The following is a 27361-nucleotide window of genomic DNA, read 5'->3' as shown; positions in this document are numbered from 1 at the left end:
CATGTACACGGTTCATCAATCGCAGTGAAAGGACCTGCGCCGCTGTTAAATTGTGGATAAGGATTCACATCATAAGAACAGATGTTAGCGGCATCACCTCGGGAACAGGCCCTAAAAATAGCGAATTCATTCAGCATATTTTACAGAATGAGCATTTGTACGCTATTATTGAACAATTTTAGATTAATAATTTGTGAATGAAACAATTTGTACCCGCTCACTATACCGGAAGACTGCTATCATCCCACTTTCTAAGTGCCGGTCGACCTACCGTTTCGGATCGGGCGGGTGGGCTCCCCTCTCTTGTCCGATAAGATCTAGGAAGCCTCCTTGGTTCACCAAAGAGTTATCCAGCCTAAAGAAATTAAAGTCAAGACTATTTAAAAAATCGCAAGAAGTTCGTTCTCCTTCTTCTCTTTCTCGAATTTCTCTATTATTAATGCTTAATGCTATAGGAACAACCTATTTCGATGCAGGATACGTTTTGTATAGGACCCCAAACAATTTAACAACTTTGTAACATTGAGCTTCAGGCCCTGACGAAGTTCCCGGCTGTGCACTCAGGTACTGTGCCGAGTCTATGTGTGGACCCTGCTTAAATTATTAGCTCCATCCATCCATTCATCATGCTTTCCCCCATCTGGAAGGAATCTTTTATAATTCCTCTCCATAAGAAAGGTGGCAAGTCTGACGCAAAAAACCATAGAGGTAAATCTAAGTTATCCGCTATTCCTAAAATATTTGAGAACCTTTTAACTCCGCCCTTGCAACATCTCTGCAACTCATTTATATCTCCAGCTCAGCACGGATTTATATCACGATCAACAACCACCATTAATTTCAGAAAGGCATTCGATTCTGTGATTCTTGCCCTCAGTACAATTTACATCAGGACCGTATTGAATCAGTGCAGAAAACTTTTTACTTTTTGCCCTGTGTAGCCTCAACTGGGATAAAGTAATCCTTAATCCCTACTTAGTGAAGTTGAAAAAAGCTTGATGTTATTTTTATGCCCAACTTCATCAAGGGGGACGTAGGTAGCCCTGACTTGTTGAGCCGCATAAAATGTACGATTCCCATTAGACCCACTAGAAAGTTTATTCCTTTGTTCCTTCCACTTTGTGGATCGAATTATGCCTTGCATGAACCGTTTAGGGTCTTATGCTCGGATTATAATTCCCTCTATCAAATTAAATCCACTAACTCCCTTCCTCTTCTTAAATCTCCTATACTAGCCCACCTCTTCCGTAGTTAGTTTTAGTGGTAATTTTGCTTTTTGAGCTCTTTGTCAGCACTAATTTTCCTCGAATACTAGCTTAACATCTACATATGTATGTATCTTTCCTGTTCGGTTTCACCCGTTCGGTTACACGAACACGAATTGGCGGGAAGGGGCTGCGTTCTGCCCGGTTCCGCTCGTAGCAGGCTTCGGCTTGGAGTCACATGAGCCACTTGATGGCGCAGTCATTGCAAATCAACGTCCAGACTAAATATGTAATTACATATACATACATACCTATGTACTTATACTTACTTTATGTACATATGTACATACATATGTATGCCACATGAAGACCTTAAATGATTAGAAAAGAGGCGTTTGCGATTAAATATTTGACATTGTTCGGAGCAGCAGCAGCTACATAATTACTAAGAGCAGCTCGCCTTGTTTACATGTATACTCTCTTTATACGCTCTTATACTAGTTTGCTATTGTCGCGCTCATCGCTCCCTCTTACAGTGCATAGAAGCGCACGCATATGTATGCACCCTTCGTACTGTTTATATTGCAGTGCTTTGCCCTTTTATAGTTGCAGTCTAAAATATTGTTGATCGCCGCGCGTCGCCGAGCAGTCCAAATGATTTCCATATATGTACATATGTCCAACGCGAACCCGTTACTTTAATCGAGCTCTCAACTATTGTAAAGTTTAACACACCGAATCGCAGTTCACGGCCACGCCCCTTTAAATTAAATAAAATCGTCGAATAATAAACAGAAATATTAAAAACTAAATACGGAGAATAATTGTCGTAAATGTGGAGTCAGAGTTGCCGAAAAAGCTCGGCAGCTTCCAACAGACATATTTAACATGTTTCAAATTACCAATAAAGCCATTCCCATGTTTGCTCTTTCATTTTCGGCGATCTCTCTCAAATGCAAAACAAACTGTTGATTGTAAATGCATGTGTGTGTGTGTGTGTGAGTCATCTGCGGTCGCGATTTCGGAGTGAGTCGGAGATTCATTGGCCATTCAGTTGCCATTCAGTGGCTTACTGCCTTGCCCCCCACCGCAGCTATCATAAAATGCCGGCGACGCCAAAGGAAGTTGCTAGCTGTGGCGGGAGGTCTGTCTGCGGAGGCCCAGCCAGAAGAGTGCCTAAGGTCGGTCGGTCGCCTACTTACTCCGGAGCTGTCATGTCATTATCATTTCGCTTTTAGCGCACCGAGCACCGAGCACCAACCTCTTCAGAAAGAGTGTCCTGGGCTGGTGGTGTGTGTGAGCGACTCTCGGTGGTAGCTCATTATCGGAGTGCGCTCAATGGAATGTAATGGTGGCATCTCTCCACCTGGCCCTATTCCGAAAACGAGCCAGAGCCTGAGTCTGAGCCTGAGTTACCTGGCGCTCTCTCTGATTCGCTCATCTCCGCATCGGGATGAGGCTGTTGCGTGTGGCTGTCTCCTCTGGCATTTCGTGTTATCCTTCAGCTCAATTTCGGCTACTTTTGGCTCTGGTCGGGTGTGGTGTACGGGTGCGTTGCATGTCGCATGTCGCACTCGAAACTCGAAGTTGCTGTGTCTGTCTCTGTCTCCCAGTATGTTCGCCTCTCTGTCGTCCGTCTGCCTGCTGGCGGCGATAAGGTTTTAAGTTATGACCTTTTAAAATGTCCAAATGCGGCGATAACACGTGATGGCTACAAATGTATTCGGAGAGTGCAACGGATCAGCGGATCAGCGGCGCAGCACCAACCACACAGGGTGAGAGAGGCCGGCAACAGGCACCAAATTGTTTCGGCCTCCAACTATCAAGCGGGATCCTAAATCAGACCAGAGCACTACATTCATTCCCCAGCTACGAGCTGCAGGAGGGAACTCTTCATGCGAGGCAATCATAAATATCGACCAAACCCATCTGCATTTGTATCTACGAGAGTTTTCCTAAAATCGATTGAACACCCTCCCGCCGTTCACCATGCGAATCTCGTTGTCCAAAGGGAAAAGCGAGCGGGACAGAGAGCTTCGAGGGCTGGGTACGGGAGAGTGCTAATGGTGTTAGAGATGGACACTAAGCGATGAATATTTATTCCTTATTAATAAATATCTAATATTTATTTGTTTATTTCCTAAATGTTTATTACGAATTACAGAAAATGTTTTCACTAGCGATATTTCCTCGGTGGGTGCAATCCCTTAGATTCTAGCTGTCAATGGGTAATAAACATAACTTAATTCATACTTTTATGCACTTACATTACCGTCTACACTTCCCGAAGAGGTAATCACTCCGTGCCTGCACCCCTGGTACGCCTGCGCCGCTGGCAGTCTCCGTGTAAAGCACTCGGCTGGGAGGGAACTCGGTGGAAACGGGGTTCGATCACTTTGTAAATTGTTGGGCCTTGCATAATTTTAGCATAATTCTTATTTTATTTCCTCCGCCGTGTGTGTGTGTGTGTGTGCTATTGTGGATGGTCCAGGAATTTCATCTTTCGCTGGCATATGTCGATTGTGGCCTGATATCCGTCGCTGGACGGTCAGCGCTACCCGACAAAATGCTCGAAGGGATTTCCCCTCTCCGCGGCACTGTGCAGCGCTGCTTATTATAAGTCAGCCCCCCTGCTGCACCGCCTTCCCATCCATTCCAGGGCCTCCATGCCCTCCATGCTCCATGCTAATTTCCATGGCCGCTCCGAGAGGGAGACGTATTCATATAGATAGCCAATAATAACAATAATAATATGCGTTCGCTTATCAAAATTGACGTCAGATCTTATTGATATGCATCTGGCAGCAGCACTGCCCCGCCGGCCGGACGCGGCCGGGGCTCCGCTCTGAACTTTGGCGGATACAAAGGAAAATCGTGTCAGAGAATCGCTTGGGCTTAATTGAAGCGTTATTATGAGACTGTCACATACACGCACGTGCATATGTATGTATGGACATACTGGACACACATACGTACTCGTGTGGCTGTATGCAAAGCACTCCCTCGAAGTCGCAATGTATCGTAGTCTCTTGGTCGTGGACCGGGATCGAACCCGAGACTGGCATCAAGCTGCGCCTTCGCGAAAACTTCACCTTCGCTCAGTTTGACAGATGCTTCAGAATTTTAAAGCACCGCAGGCCATCTCGGGACTTTGCTGCTGCTCCTGCTGCAGCCACGGCTGCTACCTTGGACGGCAAACGTCTTTTATTAATCAGCAGCCGTCCGGCAGGGAGGCAAGGGTGCAGGAGGCAGAGTGGCAGAGAGGCAGAGAGGCTGAAATATTATTTATATCGAATTTAATAATAATTCTTGAGCCTCTGATGCGTAGGTTGCCGCTGCTTCTGCTCCTGGCCAGTTTGATCGGCTCAAAAAATTTGCATTGATCGACGCAGGAGATATGGCCATGCGACTATAGTCGGGCTCAGGTTTTACACTGAAGTAAAAAATGAACACCAATTTACGAGTTCAGTTACCAACAATTGTATTCAAATTGAAGGGACAAATACATACATACATATATCACATTTACAGCAACAACTTCCCATGGAAAATGGCACTTGGATTATTGCAGGTTCAATGCAGGTCGAAGTTGAAAGAAAATGCTCAAAGAGATTCTGTGCAAATTGAATCGAATTCTATTTCAGTAAACACAATCTTGAAATGGTAACATTTTCTGAGCGTCTTACCATTTCTCTCAGTGCAGTTCCGAGTCAGGCAACTGCCAAATGGCGAGACACGTACGAGATATCGAGATGCTGTGCTGCCGATCGACCCAGCATTTATGATGAACGATTGCGGGCGAGGAAGGAGGCGAGGGACGACGGATTGGCGGAGGCAGGAAGGAGTTTCGGTGGGGGCGACGGGGCCATTCAACTTTGTGTACTTTCGCCCGGGTGGAAAGTATGCGCCGCCCTTATTAGCATGCCACTGACGTTCCCGTCTTGAGGTTGTCGGAAGAAAAGTGGGTTGCCGCAGTGTCCCCCGTGCACCGTGCCCCGTGCCCCGTCCCCCTCCACGGATGCTGGCTTAATGTGGCATTTTGTTAAATTGCAGCGTTAAGAATTGCGCGCATAAAGCATTTTGTTGTCAAACTGATTTCTGATCATACATAATTTTTATCTTGATCCCAATAAGCCTTACACGATCAGAATACTGCTCTTCGAGACCAGTTCGGATCAGCGTGTCCCAGCTCGGCCCTCGTAACTCGGACACCGGACCCTAGGGCCTCAGAAACCTGAATCATTGTATCGACATCGTCATCGGCATGCATATCGTTAGTGTATGTGTATGACATTTATACATATATGTATGTACGTGTGTACGAGTCTGTACATATGTACATACATACTTCCCTATGCAAATTAAGTATGTACATACATACATATGTAAAAATGACCAAAACATACTTGATTAAGTATACACAACCTTTCGGCTGGGCGTCGGATCAAATTTTCACCTTATTTGTCGCAGCGATCCCTATCCCTCCCCCATACACATGCCCACACCCACTCAGTAAAGCTGACAGCCCGCGAGTTGCCCGCCAAAAATGGTTAAGTGGCCGACACTTAAGTGCACCATAAAAATCGGAACGCATAAATCATCGAAAATATGCAACAGCAATCTGTTAAATAGATGGCTGGAACACAAGTCTGTGATACTTATCGGACTCTCTTGTTTCGGGTAAGGTTTAAATTGACACAACAATCAAATGCACTTTTATGGCCACAGTTATGAACTAGGCAGAGACGAGAGTGTTTTATTGGTCGTCGTTAACTTCGGGGGAATATCAATTTGGGCTTTAACATCGTTCCAAACGCACCGTTGAGTGTGCGATAACTATCAATAAAATTCGGTCATGATCCATGATATACTAACATACATAAGTATATGTACATGTGTACATAAGAGATATTTGTGCGATAATCCGCAGCTGATATGTTCCATACACAAATGTACACACTTATGTATACGATCACTTGATACTTGTAGTTGTAGGCACAATCAAATGGCCCATGCGACACCAACCCGAGTCTATTACAAATAATTCGAGCTACTGTAGAGGTATGCTAGAATCTGTGATTCAAGAAGAGGAGGGAACTAGCAGTGGATGTAATTATCCGATCATTGTACCCTCAACGGATTGGAGTTTCTAGTGGATCCAAAGGGAATCGTGAAGTTATTGGGGCTCAACAAGTCAGGGCTATGTACGTCCCCTTGCTCAAGTTGTGCATCAAAGTTACACCAAGCATTTTTCCACGACTAACTCAGGATTGAAGGCTTATTAAAATCAACCTATTACATATGCAAGGTGGCAATCTCACACTTGCATCCCATTTGAGGCCACGCAGAGCAGAGAGTGAAAAGTTATGTTGTATCTACTGAATCTGATGTATGTACGTCATCGTATATATGTATATGTACATACATATACATATGTACATTTGGATGTATGGACATACATATGTGCATATTTTATTGGAGTATTTTATTCCAAGATCCAGCCAAATCTTCAGCTGCGTTACGTTCATTCTTGTATGCTATGTATGCTCTTGTATGTGTATTCTGTGGACTCTATGCTTTCTGCCTGAATCCAAAGTTTCCGGAGGAGCCAAAGTTTGGTAAAAATATTGAACAAATTGTAACGTTTCTTCCCTTTAAATTCCCTTTAGGTAGCACAATGACCTAACTGACCGCACACTTATCAACATCTCCATGATTTGTTCACTTCCTTGACCCAGTTTAAGTCGCAGGGGAAAATATTAGTTGTGCAATCCAAATCGTACATATTCCAAAAATTATGCACCATGTTTTTCCTTCCACTGCGCACACTGCCCCACCTTTTGCCATCTTCAGCCACTGCCGCTGCCACGGCCGCCGCGTCCTCCCACCTGAGCGGGGCACATAAATTGGCTCTCAATACCCACAAAACGACAGTAAACGGTCATTTTTATCGAAATAATTGCTTTTTTTTTGTTCACTTCGAATCGGTTTTTCTTTTGCTTTTGCTTTTGCAATGGTAGCGAAAGTTTTGATTGCGTTTCGCTGGCGTTAGCAGGGCCCACTGGGGCAATGGTAATCCACTTCAGCGGACAACATTTCATTACGAGCTCGGCGGAGTCGAGAGTCGAGAGTCGGGGCTGCCAGTCGAGAGTGGAACGCCGGAGGCCGGGCCAAACGAGCCTCCTGACGATTGTTGTAACCCATGGATGGAATGGAATGGAATGGAATGAAATTGTCCTCTGCATGAGTGTGTGTGTCTGCTGATTGTGCATACGCACGAAATCAATAAATAAAAGCAGCCAGCAATTGCCCAGTCGGAGTCTCAGTCCAGACTCAGACTCAGACTCAGTCCCAGTACCAATCCATGTCCGAGTCGGCAACCGAGGCCCACGCCGCCCTGCCGCCCTGCCCCCCGCCGCCGCAATCTGATGCTTCAGACTGCTGCTGATGCGCGCTCATAATTCATTTCATTATTGTTTTGACATTTTATTTATTGAATGCGAACAGGCGTGCGTGCCCTGCCCCTCCGCTGGGGCAGAGTGCCTCTTAGGTTGAATTTAGATTGTTCCTCTTGCGAGCCCTCTACCGTTTTGTTCGAGGGTGGGAGACCAATGCTTTGCGCAAATTGTTAACGGTCTTGTTTCGTTTCTGCCTCAAATAAGTGAAATCAATGCCTCACCTCACAAACTTGCTGGCCCCGTGCGTGCGTGTGGTCTGAACAGCCAAACAAAAGACTTGGGCCACGAACTTGGGGAAGACCAACAATGGAGGGGTGAAAAAGTGTTTCGAGCAAACAATCGAAATAGTTATGGAAATGTTACAAGCCATCAGGAAATTAGCATACGTTTATTTGAAATCATTTGAAACTTTAGTTTCGTTAAGCGAGTAAACCGGTTCGGCAAACGGCTTTTACGAGCAATTAACCTCTTGGCCATTATCGGGAAAGGGCCCTCGATGGAGTGTCGAGTTGTGGGACTTTTCAATTAGAAAACCATTAAAATGGCATTCCAATTGGCATCATCAGCTGCACAACGCCCCCAGACCCGAATCGATGCGACTTCCAAATGCCAAATGGATAACAATTAATACACCCCTGGCTGGAGTGTCCCCACTGTGGTGCCCCTTTGATGGATAATGCTCCAAGCCCCTTCCGTACCCTCCACCTTCGTCTTCGATTAAGCAGAAGTTATGGAAATCAGTTTGCCGCAGAGACTTAATGGAATCAAAATGGAATCACAAGAGTACCACTGCAACGGGCCACTATGGCACGGGGAATGAATATGACAATATGGCTGGAAATTAATCTTGCATAAAGCCACACACCCCATTCCACAGAGTGCCATAGTTCCAAAGTGCCAGGGAGGCGAGGAGAGGGCGTTGCAACAGACAGACGACAGACATTCAGCAACGTCTAGGCAGGATGTGGCCTGCCATTGTCGCCCGGTCCCTGAGACTCTCTGAATGTGAACTTGATTATGTTTTATGAGGCTCCGTGAGCCTGATGCAGTTTCTGCAGTGCTGCTGCATGCTGCATGCTGCAGATGCGTCTGAGGGAGCGAAACCTCCAACTCTGTTGCATCTGTATGCCATTAGATGTCGCCCATAAATTGTGGAATCATTTTTTATATGATCTTCGGAGTAGCCATCCAAATGACCCAAGCAACGGGACCCCCCTCAGCCCGTTCGGTTCAATCGCCTGTGTGGTGGGCGTTAATCTGTCTGCAGCTTCAGCTTCCTTCACTTAAGGCTTTGGGCCCTTCATTACACCCACTGATTTGTTCATTCCGTTCGCTAATTCTCGCAAAATCCCCATGCAGTCAGAAATATAAACTGGAGACTATTTTAATTGTCGCATCGACATCTATGCCGCAAGGAATCCAAATTAGTTGACATTCAATCACCCATAGGTATGTGTCTGCTTTAGCGGACTTTGAGCTTTACTCCAGGGCATATTTTACTGGGAATTCAGGAAGACAATCCGATTCCCTCAATCCGATTCCACTGTGCAGCGAAGCGACACCACGCCAGCTCCTCACTGCTCCTTGGCTGGCCAACTTTCGTATCATTGTTGATGACATTTATGTCTTAATATTTGCGCAGACCCAGATGCAAATGCAGTGGCACTCAGCCAGTACCGTTAGCCAGCGCCATTAGCCAGCCAGAGAGGCTCGCACACATACATACATACAACACATATGTATGTATGTACATATACACACATGCTCGGACCATTAATTTCCATTTATGGATTAAGCCAGAGAGGGAGAGAGAGAGAGAGAGAGAGAGGGAGGGAGAGATGTGAGGCAGGAAGCGGGATGGGAGGCCGCACGCACAAAAGCCTTTAATAAATGCAGCGCCATTACGGCCAGCACATGCTTAGGAGGAGCCAGGAGCAGCCTCATCAGCAGTGCAGTGGTAGCCGACGCTCCTTTGGGCCCCATCCAGAATCAGAGTCGTCGCTGGAGCTGAAGCTGGAGCTGGAGTCTGTGGGCCGAACCAAGCTGCAAACAACTCAATTGCCATTTTAGTTTTCCGAGCTGCTTATCGTCAGTCCCCTTTGCCGCCGCTGTTGCTTTTCCAGCTGCCCATCTCAGCTGCAAATGGCAACGGGCAACGGGCAACGGGCCACTCGCCCCAAATCTTTAAATACGCCCCGTGTGATTTTTCTTGGTCGCTACGGAATGAAGGCGAATGGAGTCGCTGGGATTAGTGCGCGTGAGTAATGATTTTGGCCCGGGTCGGAGACGGAGATGAAGTTGGAGACTGCAACCAGAACGTAGGCTGCCGAAGAATACCGAATTGTACATATTTACATACATACATACATATGTACATACATACATATTTACATACGTACATACATATGTACATATGTACATACCTTTCAACTTTGATTAAAACAATAAAACAAGAGAACAGTGGAGTGGAGGACAGGCAGCGAGATTCACTAGGAAGTCAGTAAATTGAACGGGACTCAGATCGATTGGGAGGCGTTCAATTGTGAACCGCACCTAATGGAAAGTGGAGGAAACACTCAGCCAAGTAATAGACAAATGCAGAAACCTTGACATTCCTTGCATAGATATGTATGTATGTACATACATACATATGTACATACATATGTATGTGTGTGCATTCATTTGTATGAAGAACTGTAACGCCCCGAAACCAGCAAGCAGCGCGCTGCAGCGGAGGAGTGGTCAGAGCAGGATGACGACGCGACGTCGTGGTTGACCAGGGGCAGGGGCAGGGATATGGAAACGGGTAAGAAGAAGGACGCGGACGCGGACGAGGTGCTGCGCTGCCGCTGTTGATATTAATGTTGCCCTGTCCGAATGGCAAATGATGCCATCAATCAGCGGGAAGAGCGCGCGCTTGCTCCGAGGACACGTAGCAATGTGTACCCACAAATACCAATGCCAACAGAGGCAGCAGGCATGAGCCATGAGGCATGAGGCCAGAGTGCGCGGAGAGTTGTGCCCAAGGTTTATTCAGTGCGAGGTGGCGCGGTGTGGACCACCCTCACTCTCTCCTTCTTGCAAAGGTAAACCTTCTGCTCAATGTGCCTTGGCCATGCTTTGATCCCTCGAGGGATGCGCAAACCAAACAAACATGCACCAGCATACACAATACACAGAGACACACACAGACCCGGACCCTTGCGTTACCCAAAGGGCGCGTCCGCTGCTGCTGCTGCTGCTGCTGCTGGCTTTTGCCGCCACTTGACAAATGTGAGAGTGCGAAAAGTGTCCAGTGCGGGCGCCATTAATTGTTTCGCAGGGTGGAGCGTGTAGGGGTGGGGCGATTCCATTACCGAACGCCATATTGTGCGAGCGCTCCTTCTCCCATTAGGTGACGTCTTAATTGTCGTCTCGTTGCAGCGGGGCGTTAAACATGAATTTATGTTTCTATGCAATTTGTTATATGTACCACAAAGAGAAACATTTATTCATTCGAAGCCTATTGCACAGCCTCAATTGGAGGCCTGATCGTGCTGACAAGCCAGCGCTACGCCCCTTTCGGCTCAGCTTTTGGTGATGTTGGAGCCAGAACCAGGCTGGTGCCAGGCCAAGGCAGTCCGCGGCTATTTTGGTTTCATTAGATCCCATTTATATGATCTAGCCGGACCATGTGAGCAGCCCCCAGTCCCCTATATCAAATCAATGGTCCGGTCGGGTCTGGTCTCCCTCTACCAATGTACATACATATACATTTATGTATGTATGTATGTATGCATGTATGTATGTATGTATGTATGCGCTGGTCTTGTCTAAGCTCCGGTGTGTCCGGGCGGGCGTCAGCTTGCCGTCCTCCTCGCTTCCTTCTTTCGCCAGAGATCAAGCCTCACTCAGCTTTGACTTTGCCATCGACTAATGTGGAGTGGATTCAAGCAAGTCGCAGCTGACGCTGAGATTTAATTTGGGTCTCTTCGGTGGGGCTGCTCTTGCCGCTTTTCCCTAAACGGGTCAAATCGGAGGTTCAATAAATGTCCCAAATTTGTTCGGCTCTCTCCGTTTGTTGCTGGCAATTCGTTAACTGATCTCCTGTTGTCAATATATTTTATGTTGCTTTCGATAATTGTGCAGCCATTGCGAGCGGAGAAGAGGAGAACAGTGGCTGAGAAGTGTTATGCAATTTTAGTTGAATGAACATCGGAAACAAATGTACCTTCGATTTCGCACACAATATGCACGTGGATAGCTCACACATAACGTGCGATCTGTAGAGGTGTTAGCTTGATTCAGAGCTGAAATGAAATTTCGGTGCTGTGCCATCAAGTTCATAGTTTTTGAGAGCATCTCAGCGTCGTTCAAGGCCCAAAAGGCATTGATCTACCCTTTTTATTGCATTTATCGGCTTTGTGCATCTCGCTACTCTCGTTTTTTCGTGCCCGGCAACATGACAGTGGAGACCGAACAATAACCATGAAACCGAACTGCAAAAACCCCATAACCCGCCGCAACCGCAGCAAAAACGGAATCATAAAGCATTTTGACATTGTTACAAGTCAGCGGGAGATATGTATTTCACTTTTAACCTTTCGCTTGACTTTTCCGCAAGCTTAGAGGAGACAAAGGCAACGGAGCCACTGTGGCTCCAGTCGCGAATTGTGGGGGGTGGGGATGTGAAGCGAAGTTGGCGACTGGTAAAGCCGAGTAAATTGTTGAAAATCGTTGATAATTGATCGGAGTTAGTATTTATGGTACAACTGCAACACCATTTGCACATCAGCCGCATTCTGTAGATGCATCTGAGCGTGTTCCGTGGGCAGTAGCCACTAGACCTCGGGATCCATGGGCGCACACACACACGGGTGATTTATAGGGACCCTGCGTGGCTGGGGAATGTGAAAAATGAATACGAGATTTATAACATCTGCCTAATTGAATGTTTGATCCTGTGCATAAATAACCAAATTAATGAAAATGATTTTTAATACATTTCTCAATTGCATGTTTACCCGGACAGCATCCACCGCGCATCCCGCGCCCTGTCCAGCCAGACGCTCTGCGGCCGCCGCGATGTCCTGCTGTGCGTGCTGTGAGTAATGCTTCTCTATTAGTCGCTGCACCACTCCGGCTAATGGAGGAGCCACACTGTACGTTGGAGGGAGCACCAGTACCAGGGCACAACCAGTGGCCGCCGGGGCGGTCACGGTGGAAGCGTGGAAAGACATGCGGTAGCAGCAGCAGCAGCAGCAGGAGCAGAAGCAGGAGCAGGAGCAGGACCAGCAGCTGCCTTTGCTGTGTCATTCACCCGCTTAATTATGAAGAAATGCATCCCTTCTGCGGTAATTAATGGCGCCATTCGGAGAGAAGAACATCTTCGTTGGTTTTAGCTCAATTCACAGATAATTGGGGCGGCAACATTGTTGCCACGTCCCCGTCCCCTTCCCCGTCCCCGACCCAGTCCCCGTGCCTGTCATTGCCCCCCTATCCCTATGGGTACAGCGTATGCGTTTCGCCATTTCCCTTGCGCTTTTGATTTCCCTCGAATCCCATCTCATCTGAGGCGAAGACCGCATTGAACCGATCTCATCGCATGGCGATGCCGCGCATAACTTGTGGCATGCCCATGCCCCGCTTGACAACTTCAATTAACGATTGCCGAGCGCGTGTAATTAGCGCATTTCTGCCCTTATATTTATGCGTGTACTTTCCCGCCGCTCTCCTTGCGACGCGTCGTTTACCGAAAATGAAACGAAATACACGAATCTTGCAGTCTTGGCATACCCACCGCTCCACAGGCACATTCACGGACAGAAGTACATCCTCGTCCCAACCATTGTCTGCAGCCGAGTACATCGAGAGATTTCAATCGAATAAAAAGGAAATGGGAGCCGTTTCTCAGCGTCATCAGTTCGGGCAGAGTTATGCATGCACTGGTGGGGGGCGGGGCACTGACTTCCCTTGACAGGAAAACAACAATAAATGTCACCAACTGCGGCCATGCCTAGGCCAGAGTCTCTGCTTGGAATTTCTAGTGCCGCCGGGGGCATGGGTTGACGCTGGTTGGGGCTACCCTGTGGTCCAAGAGCCAAAAGGAATAGTAGGAGGGATCACTTTCCTCAGACTTCGTTTAGTTGTTGGTCTCTTCCTGCTTTTAATATGCTCCTCGAGACTTATATGAAGTAACTTTTGAGTTTTCTCAACAGCCGACATTTTGGAAGTACTATTAATGACAATGGCACACAAACTAATCGTTTCACTTATCGTTTTACAATCGGATACACAACTCCACACCAGGTATCCAGTAGTCGGCATTCATAGTCGTATTCAATCGCTGCAACATTTCCAAGTAGGTTCAGTCCGTCAATGAATTCTCGAGTTCTGATATATGAAGAGAAAAATGCATAAATTAACAGCTAAAAAAGCTATAAAAATAAAGGTGGCACCTGTCACCTGCCACCTGCCACAAGCCGCAAGCCCCATGTCTTTGGGTCATAGTTTCCCCTAAATTCACACAAAAATGTGAAATTGAAATGCAGACCGCGATGTTCAGACATGACGACAATTTGTCTGCGATAATCCGTGCCGGGAGACACTAATGGTGCGGTACTCGAATTTATAGTTCCGGCTGTGGCCGGGGGTGGGTCGAAGTCGGAACAGAAGCGGAGAATCCTCAACGAGTGGGTGATCTCGAGTGGCAGCGTCTCCGATTTCCCATTGAGGCGCTGGAATGAACAACAACTGCAGCAGTTGGAGGCCAAACACGGGATTGGGATCGGGCTGGGGCTCGGGCTCAGAGCAATCAAAACCACGTCACGACTACGTGGATGCAATCGAAGCAGCCTCTCCATGTCTTTAAATCTGGCTTTTCCTCCCCCCCAGATCAACGGGCCAAAATCTCGGAGCTGGTCAGAGACCCGCCTAACATTCAGTGGCCGTGTGCGACACCATCATGAGCGTTTAATTGAATAAAGTTTGGTAAAAGCTTTGTAATTGTCTTCGCAGATTTCCGAAATGAGCACTCGGATGGCTCTGAACTCCCACCGATACGGCTGGAACGGCTGCAACGGCTGGAATTGTAAGCGAGGTTTCTCTGATGCGGCTTCATGTCTGTCCACGAACCATAATTGAGATGCTTTTGGGCCGATAATAAATTATGAAGGCAAAAACTGAAACAAAAATAAATGGACGATAAACGCGGGGCGAACTCTAAAGAAAGTGAAATGTGGACCCTCGTCTCTCTCTCTCCCTCTCGCTCTCTCTTTCGTGTTCGTGTTGGTATGGAGAAGAGACGATTAGGCAGGGATTAGGCCAAGTCTGCAAGCCATAAATTATACATTGTTTTGCTCCTCGGGCCAAAAGCTAACGGGACTGTGCCTCAAAAACGGGGAGACAAACGGTTGGACCAACGCTACAGCAGGAGAAGGGAAATCGAGAGTGCACTGAACCCGCTTAAGGATTAGGATAGAAAAAGTTCGATTCGGGTCCAACGCAGTCTCTCCGCCAGACTGTCGAATCGAAGGTGTTCCTGGAATCCGTTGTTTCACTATCGAGCGATTTATTTTGGCAAATGTGATGGACTTCTGCTCTGACTCTGGAGGCCAATTGTTTGTACAATGCTGACCATGTTGTTCATTGTCTTCTGATGTGGTGTTGTGGCTGTCGACCAGATAAATGAAAGACAACTCAGTAAGCGCTATCGCCGCATACTTAACACATCAAACGCCTTATCAGACGGGGAACTGACAACGGCCCCCAGCTGGACAGCCCTATAAAAGAGTTTGGGGAGCGAGCTTCTGATTAGTTAACAAAAATGTTGTGGCCCACGATAGTTTCCTTCGCGCTGGTCAGCTTGTGCCTGGCCAGAGTCTACCAGGCCACGAACCAGGAGTCCTTTACGAGCTGCCCCTCGAGCTTCAGCCAAGTGGGGGACAAGTGCCTGTTGGTGGGAGGTGGCTGGAAGAATTGGTTCGAGGGCGACCGCTACTGCCGCACACTTAACGCCGGCATGCTCAGTATTCGGAACCAGACGGAGTTCAGCCTACTCAACAGCTTCCTGCCGGAGTTCGCCGCCTATGAGCTGGAGCTCTGGACATCCGGAAATAGTCTGGGGGACGCTCAGACGAACTACTTCTGGCAGAGCACAGGCAAGGAGGCCACCTACCTTCCCTGGGCCACGGGAGAGCCCAAGAAGCCCAACGGTGAATGCCTCAGTCTAACCGCCAACTTCAGCATGGAAACGGGAGAGGTAGTGCTGGGCGAGCACCGCCTCACCGTCCGGAACTGCACTCTCTGGGGCACAGTCATCTGCGAGACACAGGTGACGCAGTTCAAAACAGAGCTATGCCTCAACCCGAATGCGTTTCATGAGGCCCAGATCCCCGTTTAGACTTAAATAAAGAAATGCTCCGAAGGGTGAGCCAAGAACACTCCTAAGACTTCTTGCCAGAATCTTGTAGATCCACCATAATAGAGATACGAATTCCGCAGTGATTGTAGAAGCTTCCTTCCCGAGTCTCACCCGGCTAGTGCGGAGGGGTAAACAGTTGTCAAACGTTCTCGATACTCCATGGCTTGCGATATGCGGCTCGTGGCTGTCAACTGATAACTGGTGAATATTTATTTACTTATTTCTTACATTGTTCCGAGTCTTATCCGATGAAGCACTCGCAGTCGCCAGCTGTTCAGACTACTTCGACCGAATGATTAAAGTGTTGTTTGTTCAATTTAGGAAATCGAATTAAACTGCCCTCTGCGGATCAGTTAACAAAATGTATGACTAAGTTATGTGTGTGTATGTATATGTATGTACTTACATGTGTGGGGGGTTCCCTTTCATTCGAGTCTACTTTACGCTGGAAATGGTTTGCTGGAGATCTAATTCAGTAATCCTGAAACAAAATATGGTTTCTTGATCGGGGAATGTCGCGGAAGACACAGTCAATCTTTAACGTCGAATCTTTTTGATTCCATAATTTCTTACACAACTGGAGGCTGGCAACTGGCAACTAAATATTTTCATATTTGAACGGTTGGCCAATTGAAAGCGTTTTCTTTTGTGGAAAAGTAATTGAGAACTGTCATGCAATCAGATACGATTGCAAATGCAGAGTGGACGGGTACTTAGATGTGTTGGCACTGTCGTGAGTTTCTGTTTCTGTTTCAGTTTCAGTTTCAGTTTCCAGCTTTCAGTTTCGGCTTGGGCCTTGCCTCGGCTTTGAGTGCTTCAGTCAGGCCTGGCATTTAGTGAACAATTAGCAGCATTGCGTGTCCCGTCTGCACCGTCCGTCAGGGGGATAGTTTCGAGGTAAGAGCACTCCCAAAACTCGAGACTCGAGACTCGAGACTCGTGAGTAAGCCTCGTCCTAATGGTCAACGCTGCAGGGTAACATTTAGGGCCAGACTGGACTCTGGGCTCAGCATCCGACTTCCTGGTTACGGTCGCAGTACTCCGCGCTCAACTAGCGCATAGATGGATGTGAGTGTATGTATGGGAACACCAGCCAGCAGCGTGACTCATAAAACCACGATGACCGGGAAGGGAGCGGGACGAGGGCGGAAAGGAGACAAAAGAGAACATCGATTTGTGGCAGCGCCTGCGCAAAGCGTGAAATTTATGCGACCCACACGCAGCGCCACTCACGATCGCACCGCTGAAAACATTCCCTGCGATGTGGCAGACGCAGACGTATTCGAGGCAGAGGCAGAGGCAGATGGGGAGCAGTCGAGGCAGTCGAAGCAGTCGAAGCAGTTGGCGCAGTCGGAGCAGCCGGCAAATTTCATTTCTCGCAATAAATCCATGACTGATTTATGTACTCACAATCGTTACAAATCACAAACGTTTACGTTTGCTGAATGAACGGCCGTCGGTCCGGTGTCTTCACGACGCGACCGTCTTCGCCGGTCTTGGCTTGGCTCTGCCTGCTGCTTCGTTGTGCATCTGCCACTCGAAAGGGAGAGGAAGAGAGTGTGAGAGATGGTGCATGTGGTGGCTCCTCCACTCACGTGCTGGCCTTCAGATTCAATCTGCACAACACCACTCGCAGAGCAGTTGGAATTGCATTTGAATTAATTAAAGCTCGAGATGTGCTCGATCGCAGACACGAATCCGCTGCAGCTCCAGCTCCACTCAGATTTGTCAAACTTTGCAGACTGATCTAAAGCCCCTCACCAACCACCGACTCCTACTCCTACTCCTACTCCTACTCCAGTCTAGTAGTTTTCCAGCCACCCTTCCTCGATCACAGAACAATTGATAGAGCGCACAAACCGAACTGAAAACTGCAAACAACAAGTGACTTGAACAAAATCGATCACCTCCACCGTGGGGTGAGTGCCATGGCAACTCTGGAATGGCAATGGAGCGGGAGATTTACATACTCGACACTCATGGAGTCAAGGCAGGGGCAGAAGCAGCAGCAGCAGCAGCAGCAGCAGATGCAGATGCTGAGAGGATTGCCAATGGTTGCTCTTGGTGTCCACGGTTGGCCACTTAAGTTGACGTCGTCGCGGCGCGACTTCCCGATGCGCTGCTTGGTTCTCGGTGCCTGCCCAGAGGCGCATGCCAGGCAAGTGGAAGCCAGTTCGAGGCATACGAAAGCCGAGTGGTTCGGGGAAGGCGGATGGTAATGGCAGGAGAGCAGGCTCCAAGTAGGGACAAAAAGAATGACTAAATGCATGCGAGGTATTTAAATGAGACATTTCCAGGCTGCATGGCCGGGCTGTGGTATTGGGACAGCTCTGAAGTCATTTCTCCGGACATCTCTAGATGTTCTAAAGTTTAACACCACCCAGGAATATTTTCCAAAGGTTAGTAAACCATCTCTAGGAAAAGCACACTAATTTATTTAGTTCAGCAGAGCTTCAGCAGAACGCCTTTTCCGGCTTTAAATGGAAAGGAACACCCTGCTTATCTGCAGAAATGCGAACTATTTATGTACATTTTGCTGTGGCGGCTGTCACTTTTGGGTGGCTGCTTCTACAGTCGTGGCCCAGCCGCAGCCAAGAGAGGTAAGAGGAGGGACTGGGACAGGTACAGGTGTAAGTGGAGTGTGAGTGTGTGGCCACAGGCCGTGCTAATTGTGTCGCTGGTGCCAGATTTATGTGGCGCGATCAATCGGTAATATATGCCAGCGAGATCGAGACCCCAGCCAAGTCAGGGACTCGGGTATCAAATTATAATTCAATTTACGAATAGACAAGCCATTGACCACCGGGGGTGTCCGCTAAGCACATTCCGAGGCGGTTGTCGGTCGTCGGTCGTCGAGATTGGCTCGTAAATTGTCCAAATTAATTCATAGTGGCACCGATGGCGACACCTACTCGTTGTCACCGTTACACCGCCCATCTGCAGCGCACCGCTGCCCACCTCCTCTGCGGTGCGTCTTCATCAGCGGCGCAACCGGAATGGAAATGGGCAATCGGCAATCGGCAATCGGCATGGGAGAATGTTCGCTTGGTTCGTTAGTCATAAATTTATAGGCTTTATTGAAACATCAATTTGGACACCATAGCGGACGACACCCGGCCCCAACCGACACGACGACCAGTTCAAAGTTACCCAATCCAATTCTGTTTGCCGGAAAAAGTGTGGAGCTTTGGCCGTAGACGTAGCTGAAGCTGAAGCTGGAGCTCGGCTCGGCTCGGCTCGGGCTGAGCCACCAAGGTGGTCCAATGGGTTGGTTCCTCTTTGTTTGTGTCTTTTAGTGGCTCTTCCACCGCCTAGAACAGGTTTCCAGTGTCCGCGTCTATTCTGTCTGATCATTCGCTCTTCGTATTCCGATTCGAATTTGGATCTCCAGCCAATCGCCCGCCGCTGCTTTGTTAATTTGGAACAATTTTACAGCTAGTTATGCAAATGCTCAGTTGTTTTGTAGGTAAGTCTGGCTCCAGGTCGAGCCAGGGCGGGCATTATTCCGCGATGATCTCATAGCAGCAGAGCCGACCCAGAAGAGGCGGGACCACAAAGACTTTTGGAGTTGCCAAAGAACATCTGCGACTGGATGTCTGAATTCGGAATTTCTGGATATCTGTCTCCATCTACATACATATTTATACCTCGGAATGTTTGATCTATTTATTAATTTACTTCCTTAAATGGACGCAAACACGGGGAGGATCGTATTAATTATTTGCTAAGGCTTCAAACATGTAAACTAAAATTTGCCTTGGATTCCATCCGACATCGAAGTTTGATTTGCCAAATCGATGGCAGTGATTTCATCAGTCAACTTGGTCGACCAACTCATTACATCCACGGGTCCACTTGTGATTGAACAGGATGTATAATTTACCATTCAGTGCCAACAATGTGAACTGTGCTGATATATTCTTCCCAGAGCGCAGGGTATTCGCATAGGATGAGGATTGTCTGCCCCATTCATCAGAGTCTACAGTAGTCGGGTGCCAATTCTTATTGGGATAACTTATTGGCACGTTGCGTTACGCCTCCGTGTATTTAGGATAACTACAATACATAATAACTACATTTTCACAGTGGCGCCACGCAGCATTTGGTAGATTTTGTTGCTGAACCTTTGCCCCAGATTTTGTGTATGAAATGTTGCGCAACATTTACCACCTAGCGGCGAGTGTGAGACAAATAACATGAATTTTTCCCTGACCGTCAGGTGTCTCTGTTGATAGTTATGTCATTTATCAAACGAAAACAACGAAACTTGACGAATTTTAACGGTCAATTGTTTTGTAAGGAAAGGAAAGAATGAATCTGAATCTGAATCAAACATTCAAACATTGAAACGACGGGTTTTAAGACGTTCCACTGCTTTAAAATATGTTTTTAACGTTTGATTCGTTTGATTTATCAGATTCGTGTTGGTGTATGTAAAAGTAGCCTCTTAGAAACCATAAGAGCTACAAAACGGAGAAAAAGTTCGCTCTCCAAATAATGTTCCTGAAAAAGATGTTCAGATTGGTTTAAAATTCAAAGAATAGTTTTTATGAAATACACGGACATGCTGTTTTATGTATACATACATACACAAATGTATATGTATGTACATGAGTTTGTACATTTGTAGAGTGCGCGAATCGTGCTAGAGGAGTCGCACATGTGCGCAGTGCTGTTCGTAGGGTGGTGGGTGGGTGGGAGGTTCGCTGGTGGCCGAAAAGGACAGCTACTATAAACAGGCCAAACTCAACAGGTTTAAGCTCAGTTGGCTCTGGGCGCTCCTTGAGTTCAATCGCGAAGGCGAAGGAGGAATCCGAGAAAATTGCAAATATCGGCAGCAAAATTGCGCGACATTACGAGTTACGGTACATTCCGGATACTTTCCGCAAATAGATAATTTTTATGATTTTCGATTGTGCTGTGAGAAATTTAATGCATGGAGGCCGTGCAAAAAACATTAAAGGAACTTTTTATGTGCGTGCTGTGCGACTGATTGGAAATGCGCTGGGAGACAGACGCGATTCGTGTGGAGACGAGAATGAGTTTGGCTCGAGTGACCGATTTAGCTGCAGCTGCAGCCTACGAGATAATGCGAATTGCTCCTGATTGCCCCCACATAGTACTTGGATAGCGTGAATGACTTGATGACAATTTTTCAAGGCAATTAAAACTTTAATCAATAAATGTGCGCTTGAGAAGTGTGAAAAGTAAACCGACCTGTCAGGGCTACAACAAAGAGGGAAGGATGAAGGATGAAGGATGTGTGTCCACATAGATACGATGGACGCAGAGGGCATACAGAGAGACTGTCGAACAATGGGATAGGCGGATAGAGGACGAGGGATAGGGGACAGAGGACAATGCGCCCATCGCATAAATTGTTTACTTTGTCGCTACACTGAGCGAAAAGGGGCGACGATTGCCACCAGCCTGGGGGAGCAATCAAATGTGCTTTCAATTAAACTCAAAGTCCCAACCCCTTTTCACCAGCGCCAGCCCCCCATACCCCATACCCCCCCTTGGTGGCTCATCCATCAAATTTGTTGTCCCGACGCTTGGACCCATGTGTGTGGAGGGGGCTACTGGCGGGCATAGCGACGGGGGCTAGGAATAGGAATAGGAATGGGAATGGGAGGAGGCGTGGTCCGGCTACCCATATGTGTTTATCTGCCATTCTTTGCAATCATTATACGCGCCCTCCTCATTACGACCCCATTGAAACTCAACAAGTGTCGCGCAGTGAAACTATCAGATACAAATTGAACTCGCACCAATTATGTAAGGCTAACATTTACAATTACATTTGCAGTTCCAGCTACAGCTACAGCTACAGCTCCATCTCGAGCCATCATCATTTGTGTTTATGAGGACGTGTGCATCTATTGTAGATAGATACAGACACAGATACAGATACAGATACATTTACATCGTGCCACACATGCTCACATGCTCGCCCGAACAATCAGCAATATGCTAAATGGAAAAGCGCACAAGTTGAACGTGGAGAGCGCCATGCAGCCGGACGAGGAAAACCCGGACCCGCTCGCAGCAGGCGCCAGCGGCAGCAACAGCAGGTCCACCGCCACCCGCACCCGCACCCGCGTTAAGATCGACATTAGTAGCTGCCCCTCAACTAATCCGACAAATGTTGACGACCCGACGGCAGACGCCGGCGGTGGCGGGGGCGGTGGCGGTGGCGGAGGTGGAAGTACTCTTGGACGTGGTGGAGGCGGAGGGGCCCACCACCTCCTTATGGTGCCCACACACCACAATCTACAGCTCGATAAAATTTCTGTGCGCTCGATTAGTTCCGAGGATATATCGAATGGTGGCACCGGAAGGTGCTGCAACGCCGCAGCCCGTAACCCGGCCATTAAAACGGGACGACGACTGCAGCTGATGCAGGTAAGGCAACTTCGCGGAGAATTAGATCCGGATCCAGATGCAGATGCAGATGCAGATGTAGATGCAGATGGCAGATGGCAGAGGGACATACCGTACACATATTTTGTTCATATCTGGAGCAGCATTAATTAGCGAGTTCGCATGCATCTTAATTAGCCGAACTGGGCAGAGTCACGTGCCAGTGTGCGGCACAGACCCTTTAATGAAGTGTCGCGATTAGCTTGCGCGATAAACACTAATCACGATTCCTTACCTACTTTGCCCCAGTCACCGACGAGACAGCTGGCTGATGGTTAGGTCTGGTCTGGACAAGCTTTGCCGGCAAATTAAAATAGATGTATGTAGCATCAACGGCACAGTGGGCCGCGCACCAAGAGTAACATGTTTAACAAATGTTGAGCAGGTTCCTCTTAGGAAAACACAAGAGCCTAAGCATTAGAGCTTGGCATTTTTGAAGAGTCTCAGACATAGCTTTGGCCGGGCCCATACAATCGAACAGCTTGCAGTAGTGCTTTCTCATTGGCATCGGAGTCTTCTTTCAGATGATAATACTGCCATTTATACCAATATTGGCATTGATTGTGCAAACTTCGGTGACACTGCAAGAGATCCTGGAGTACCGAGCCGCAGTGGCTGACATCGAGACGCAGGTGAGTGCAAACCGATGGCAAGAGGCAAACGAATCGAAGCAGCCAGCCCCATCGCCGGCACTGAGCATAGGTCCTGCCTGTGTCAGGTCTCCTCGAAGGCGTAATTAAAATTTATTGCTGAAATTCAATCATCCGCCAAGTACTATATGTTGGAGAGGTGTGGAAGGAGGCTCTGGTCTCTGGTCTCTGGTCTGTGGTCAATGGCCACTTGACCATCAGTGCGGGCCAGAAGCAAGCGTAGAATCCTCTGTAAATATTTGTTTGTTCAGGTAAGTGCCACCCTATGGGCCACGAGGCGCCGTTCACAGAGCCGGGGCACCCAGCGACGTTCGTGCCGACCTCTGCACTCACTCCATCCCATCCATCTGGCCATCCGTCCATCCGTCCATCTATAATGCAAATGCGTCTTCCGTGGAAAATGTGAAAGAGAGAATAGAAAAGTGCTGTGTGTGGGCAGGACGGGGGCCAAAGTGAATTGATAAGGACGCTATGCGAATATTCCACAGCAACAGTTGCACGAGCAAGAGATGGAAGCGGGGGGCTGTGGCACAGGGGTAGGACTTATGACAAGTGGCTGGGCGTGGGGGGTGGGCGTCTTTGAATGGGGTCACGTAGTTAGAATGCAAAACAGATGATAAACAAGTCCTGAGGAAAACAGGGGGTTGCGGTGGAACTTTCCATTGAAAGTGCTAGTGCTGGAGCGCTAGGGCAAATCGACGAATCGATCCTCTACCTCCGCAGGTGACGATTGCAACGGACCTGGGGAAGGTAGTCACGAGACTGCAGCTGGAGCGCTCCGAGGTGGCCTTCTACATCTTCACAAACGGCAGCAAGCAGCGGGCTAATCTGACACAGCGTTTCGAGATCACCGACCATGCTCTGAACAATATGACCACGTGGAGCGAGATCAGCGTGCCAACGGCTCCGGACGAGGATGAGGATGACCGCGAGATGATGCTCAACCGAAATGACTTCCAGGGTCGGTTGAATGAGTTCCGCGACCGCGTACGCTTCGAGCCCGAGGAGAGCTCCATCACGGAGGTCATGAACTGGTACACATCCATAAACCGCGGACTGTTGCACCACCTGAACGAGCAGATCAAGGAGACGGACAACAGTGGCGTGTGGCGGTGAGTCCTCCTTCAAAGGCAGCTCTCCTAATTCCAACTGCAAGTGGCACCACTCCCCTTCAGGTATCTCGTCGGATTCAAGAACCTGCTGAAGAGCATCGAGTGCCAGAACATCGCGACCTCCTTCGGCATACGTTACTACGGCCGTGGCTCGCTGACAGCTGAGAACTTTGTCTCCTACGTTCGCTACGAGTTCCTGGCTCGCGAATTGATCAACTCCACCCTGAACTACGCGCCCATGTTGAAGAACATGTACACCAACTTAACCAGCACTAAGAAGTTCCATCGCGCCAAGCAAATGTTCGTACCTGCAGGTCGCCCTTGACCTGTGAACTGTCCAACTGATCCAAGCTCTCTTCTGCAGGAGCAACACGTTGCTGAAGAACAATCCGAATGTCTCGAACGAGCGCAGCGCCATCGAGTACTACGAGCTGATGAATAACTACACGGACGATCTGAGAATCCTGCAGAAGGCTCTCCGACGCCAGATCAAGTAAGTCTTTCCGACAGACCCCAACACATTCCTGTCCATATTATACCCGGTACGTGTGTAAACGAATCACACATGTTAGATTTGTGGTCGAAACAATGTTCGCAACGTCTTTATGTCTCTCCGTCCGTCCTTCTAGTCTGACTTGTCGCCTAGTTCTCAGAGACTATAAGAACTGGAGCAACCGCCACAAACCAAATCGGAGTGTTAGAGCGATGTAAGAAAAAAATGAAAGCAGTGGAAATATTTAAAATTCCATCCATCATCCTCAAGCTCACATGCATAGATACATATGTACATGTACTGTACATATACTGACTGAGTTCCGGGTATAAAAGCGGTGAATCATCTTTTGACGCGTCTCCCAACGTTCCTCCTCGTTTAGCAATAATTTAGGTGTTCCGAAAAAGTCTCATAGTCTTACCATTTTTCGATAATAAAACTGACATGGTTTTTGATGGAGACTTAACGGTGGCTCTCAAATTGTAGACTGTTCATTTTCTTCGCTTGTTTTTCTAAATATTCAGGGAGTATGTGGACAAGACTCTGGTGGAGGCTGACAGAAAGGAGGCCATCGGTATCGCCATCCTGGTCGTCGTCCTGCTTGTGTCGCCCGTCATCATTATTTTGGTGCGGAATGCAGCTGCCACCATACAGGTGAGGTGACTCTGAGCCCCTACAGATGCTTGACTGACAGCCATTCTCAAATGCAGCACTACGCCCTGAATCTCTCCCAGAAGGCCAAGGAGTTAAAGCGGGAGAAGCGCAAGAGCGACTCACTGCTCTTCCAGATGCTGCCACCCAGCGTGGCCATGCAGCTAAAGCAGACGCAACAGGTGAGTAGAGGCTGGCACGTCACCCATCCGTTACCGCTCATCAGACAACACGAAATACTTGGCAGGTTCCCGCCGAGCTTTACGAAGCCGTTACCATTTACTTCAGCGACATTGTGGGCTTCACCGAAATCGCCGCGGAGTGCACTCCGCTGGAGGTGACTGCCGGGCACGGGGGTACCTGAAACGGGCCATCTAGAGATTTATTGTTGTATTGTTCGCAGGTGGTGACCTTTCTCAACTCGATCTACCGCGTGTTTGACGAACGCATCGAATGCTACGACGTCTATAAGGTGGAAACCATCGGCGACTCCTACATGGTGGCATCCGGTCTGCCCGTGAAGAACGGTAATTTATGCAAATGTCGCTGTCATTCAGCCAGCGGCTGACAAGCATCGACCCTTGTTCCCAACTCCTATTCCCATTCCCGACAAGGATTTGCGCTAATTTAACTTTTATTTGTGCCCATGCGCCATAATTTATGCCATGGAATTTTTTGTATTCTCCACACATCCCGCAACCACAACCCAACCGCCCAACTGCCCGCCGTTTCAGGCAACAAGCACATCACCGAGATAGCAACAATGGCGCTTGATTTGCTGGACGCATCGTCAGTGTTTCGGATCCCAAGGGCCGGCGACGAGTTCGTTCAGATACGCTGCGGCGTGCACACCGGACCCGTGGTGGCTGGCATCGTGGGCACAAAGATGCCGCGCTACTGCCTCTTTGGGGACACAGTGAACACGGCCTCGCGCATGGAGAGCACCGGCGAGGCCCACAAAATACATATCACCGAGGAGATGCACGACTCGCTGCAACAGGTTGGCGGGTTTAGGACAGAGCATCGTGGCCTGATCGACGTCAAGGTAGGTTCATCCCACTCATCACCCCCGAAGAGAACCAAGTGCCAATGTTGCTTCTTCATTCCATTCCAGGGCAAGGGGCTGATGAGCACCTACTGGCTGACATGCAAGGATGGGCCTGTACGGGTGCGTGAGGAGATCTCCTGGCGAGCGGACATGCAGCCGGTATTCCTGGATCATCTCAAGTTGCATCCGCCAATCGACTATAAGCTTCCCAAGCGAAAATAAAGCTCGATTGGTAGATATACTTACATAGGTATTTATGTACATATATGTACATACATATCTACTTATGTATGTATGTATGTCTAATGTAGGCCGAATTAGAGTTATCTTATCCATTCACGTATCCGAGTAAAGCTGTGCGTGTCGCTGTCGCTGTCGCATTCTCCCTTTCTTTTGCTTTTGCTCTCAATCTCGGTGTGTAAGTATGTGGCAATGTCCTAGAGTCTTTAAGTGTGTTCCACTTTACTTCTTCTTTGAGGCGCTGACGCCCATGCGTCTCCATATAATCTGCAATGTGAATAACGAGAACGAAAACGAAAAACATGAAATAAATTTATAAACTAAATATTTTTCCTACTGAATGGGTTTTTCCTCATAACACTAGGATATCTTGACCAATGGATACAGAAACGAGAAGGGACGTGTGAGACGCTTCTTACGCGTCACAACTTTTATACCCGGCACTCAGTACTACATCTGCACTGTAGCGGTTATTTGTCAAATTTTACATTTTTTCTTCATCTGTCATCTACATCAACAACACTGCTCACGCCAACACGCTCCTTTAGCTCGCCACCCTCCCCTATAGACACACACTGCAGAGTCGCGGCAGAGGCAGAGGCAGAGCTGTGTCAGGGGCAGAGGCCATAAACAGCGCGAAGCAGAGTGTGAATGCTGCGGGACGGGGTGGGTTTGGCCAC

At 48.2% G+C, this 27361-nt stretch overlaps 2 protein-coding genes across 2 annotated transcripts; both read left to right on the top strand.

Moving 5' to 3' along the window:
• Nucleotides 1-15467: 15467 nt before the first annotated feature.
• LOC117890198 (lithostathine-2-like) lies at nt 15468-16059 on the top strand. Its single transcript, XM_034794905.1, has one exon. The coding sequence runs from the start codon at nt 15468-15470 to the stop codon at nt 16041-16043; it is 576 nt and encodes a 191-aa protein (XP_034650796.1). The 3' UTR covers nt 16044-16059.
• Nucleotides 16060-22034: 5975 nt separating this feature from the next.
• LOC117892522 lies at nt 22035-26663 on the top strand. The gene is made up of 11 exons (XM_034798811.1): nt 22035-22469; nt 23012-23119; nt 23861-24249; nt 24313-24549; nt 24614-24742; nt 25267-25396; nt 25453-25575; nt 25641-25730; nt 25797-25920; nt 26128-26438; nt 26508-26663. The coding sequence occupies exons 1-11, from the start codon at nt 22035-22037 to the stop codon at nt 26661-26663; spliced, it is 2232 nt and encodes a 743-aa protein (XP_034654702.1).
• The last annotated feature ends 698 nt before the right edge of the window (nt 26664-27361 follow it).

The sequence above is a fragment of the Drosophila subobscura genome, chromosome E (assembly GCF_008121235.1).
Source record: "Drosophila subobscura isolate 14011-0131.10 chromosome E, UCBerk_Dsub_1.0, whole genome shotgun sequence".
NCBI lineage: Eukaryota > Metazoa > Arthropoda > Insecta > Diptera > Drosophilidae > Drosophila > Drosophila subobscura.
The sequence above is the reverse complement of the archived record's forward strand: the minus strand, read 5'-3'. Positions and strand labels throughout refer to the sequence as shown.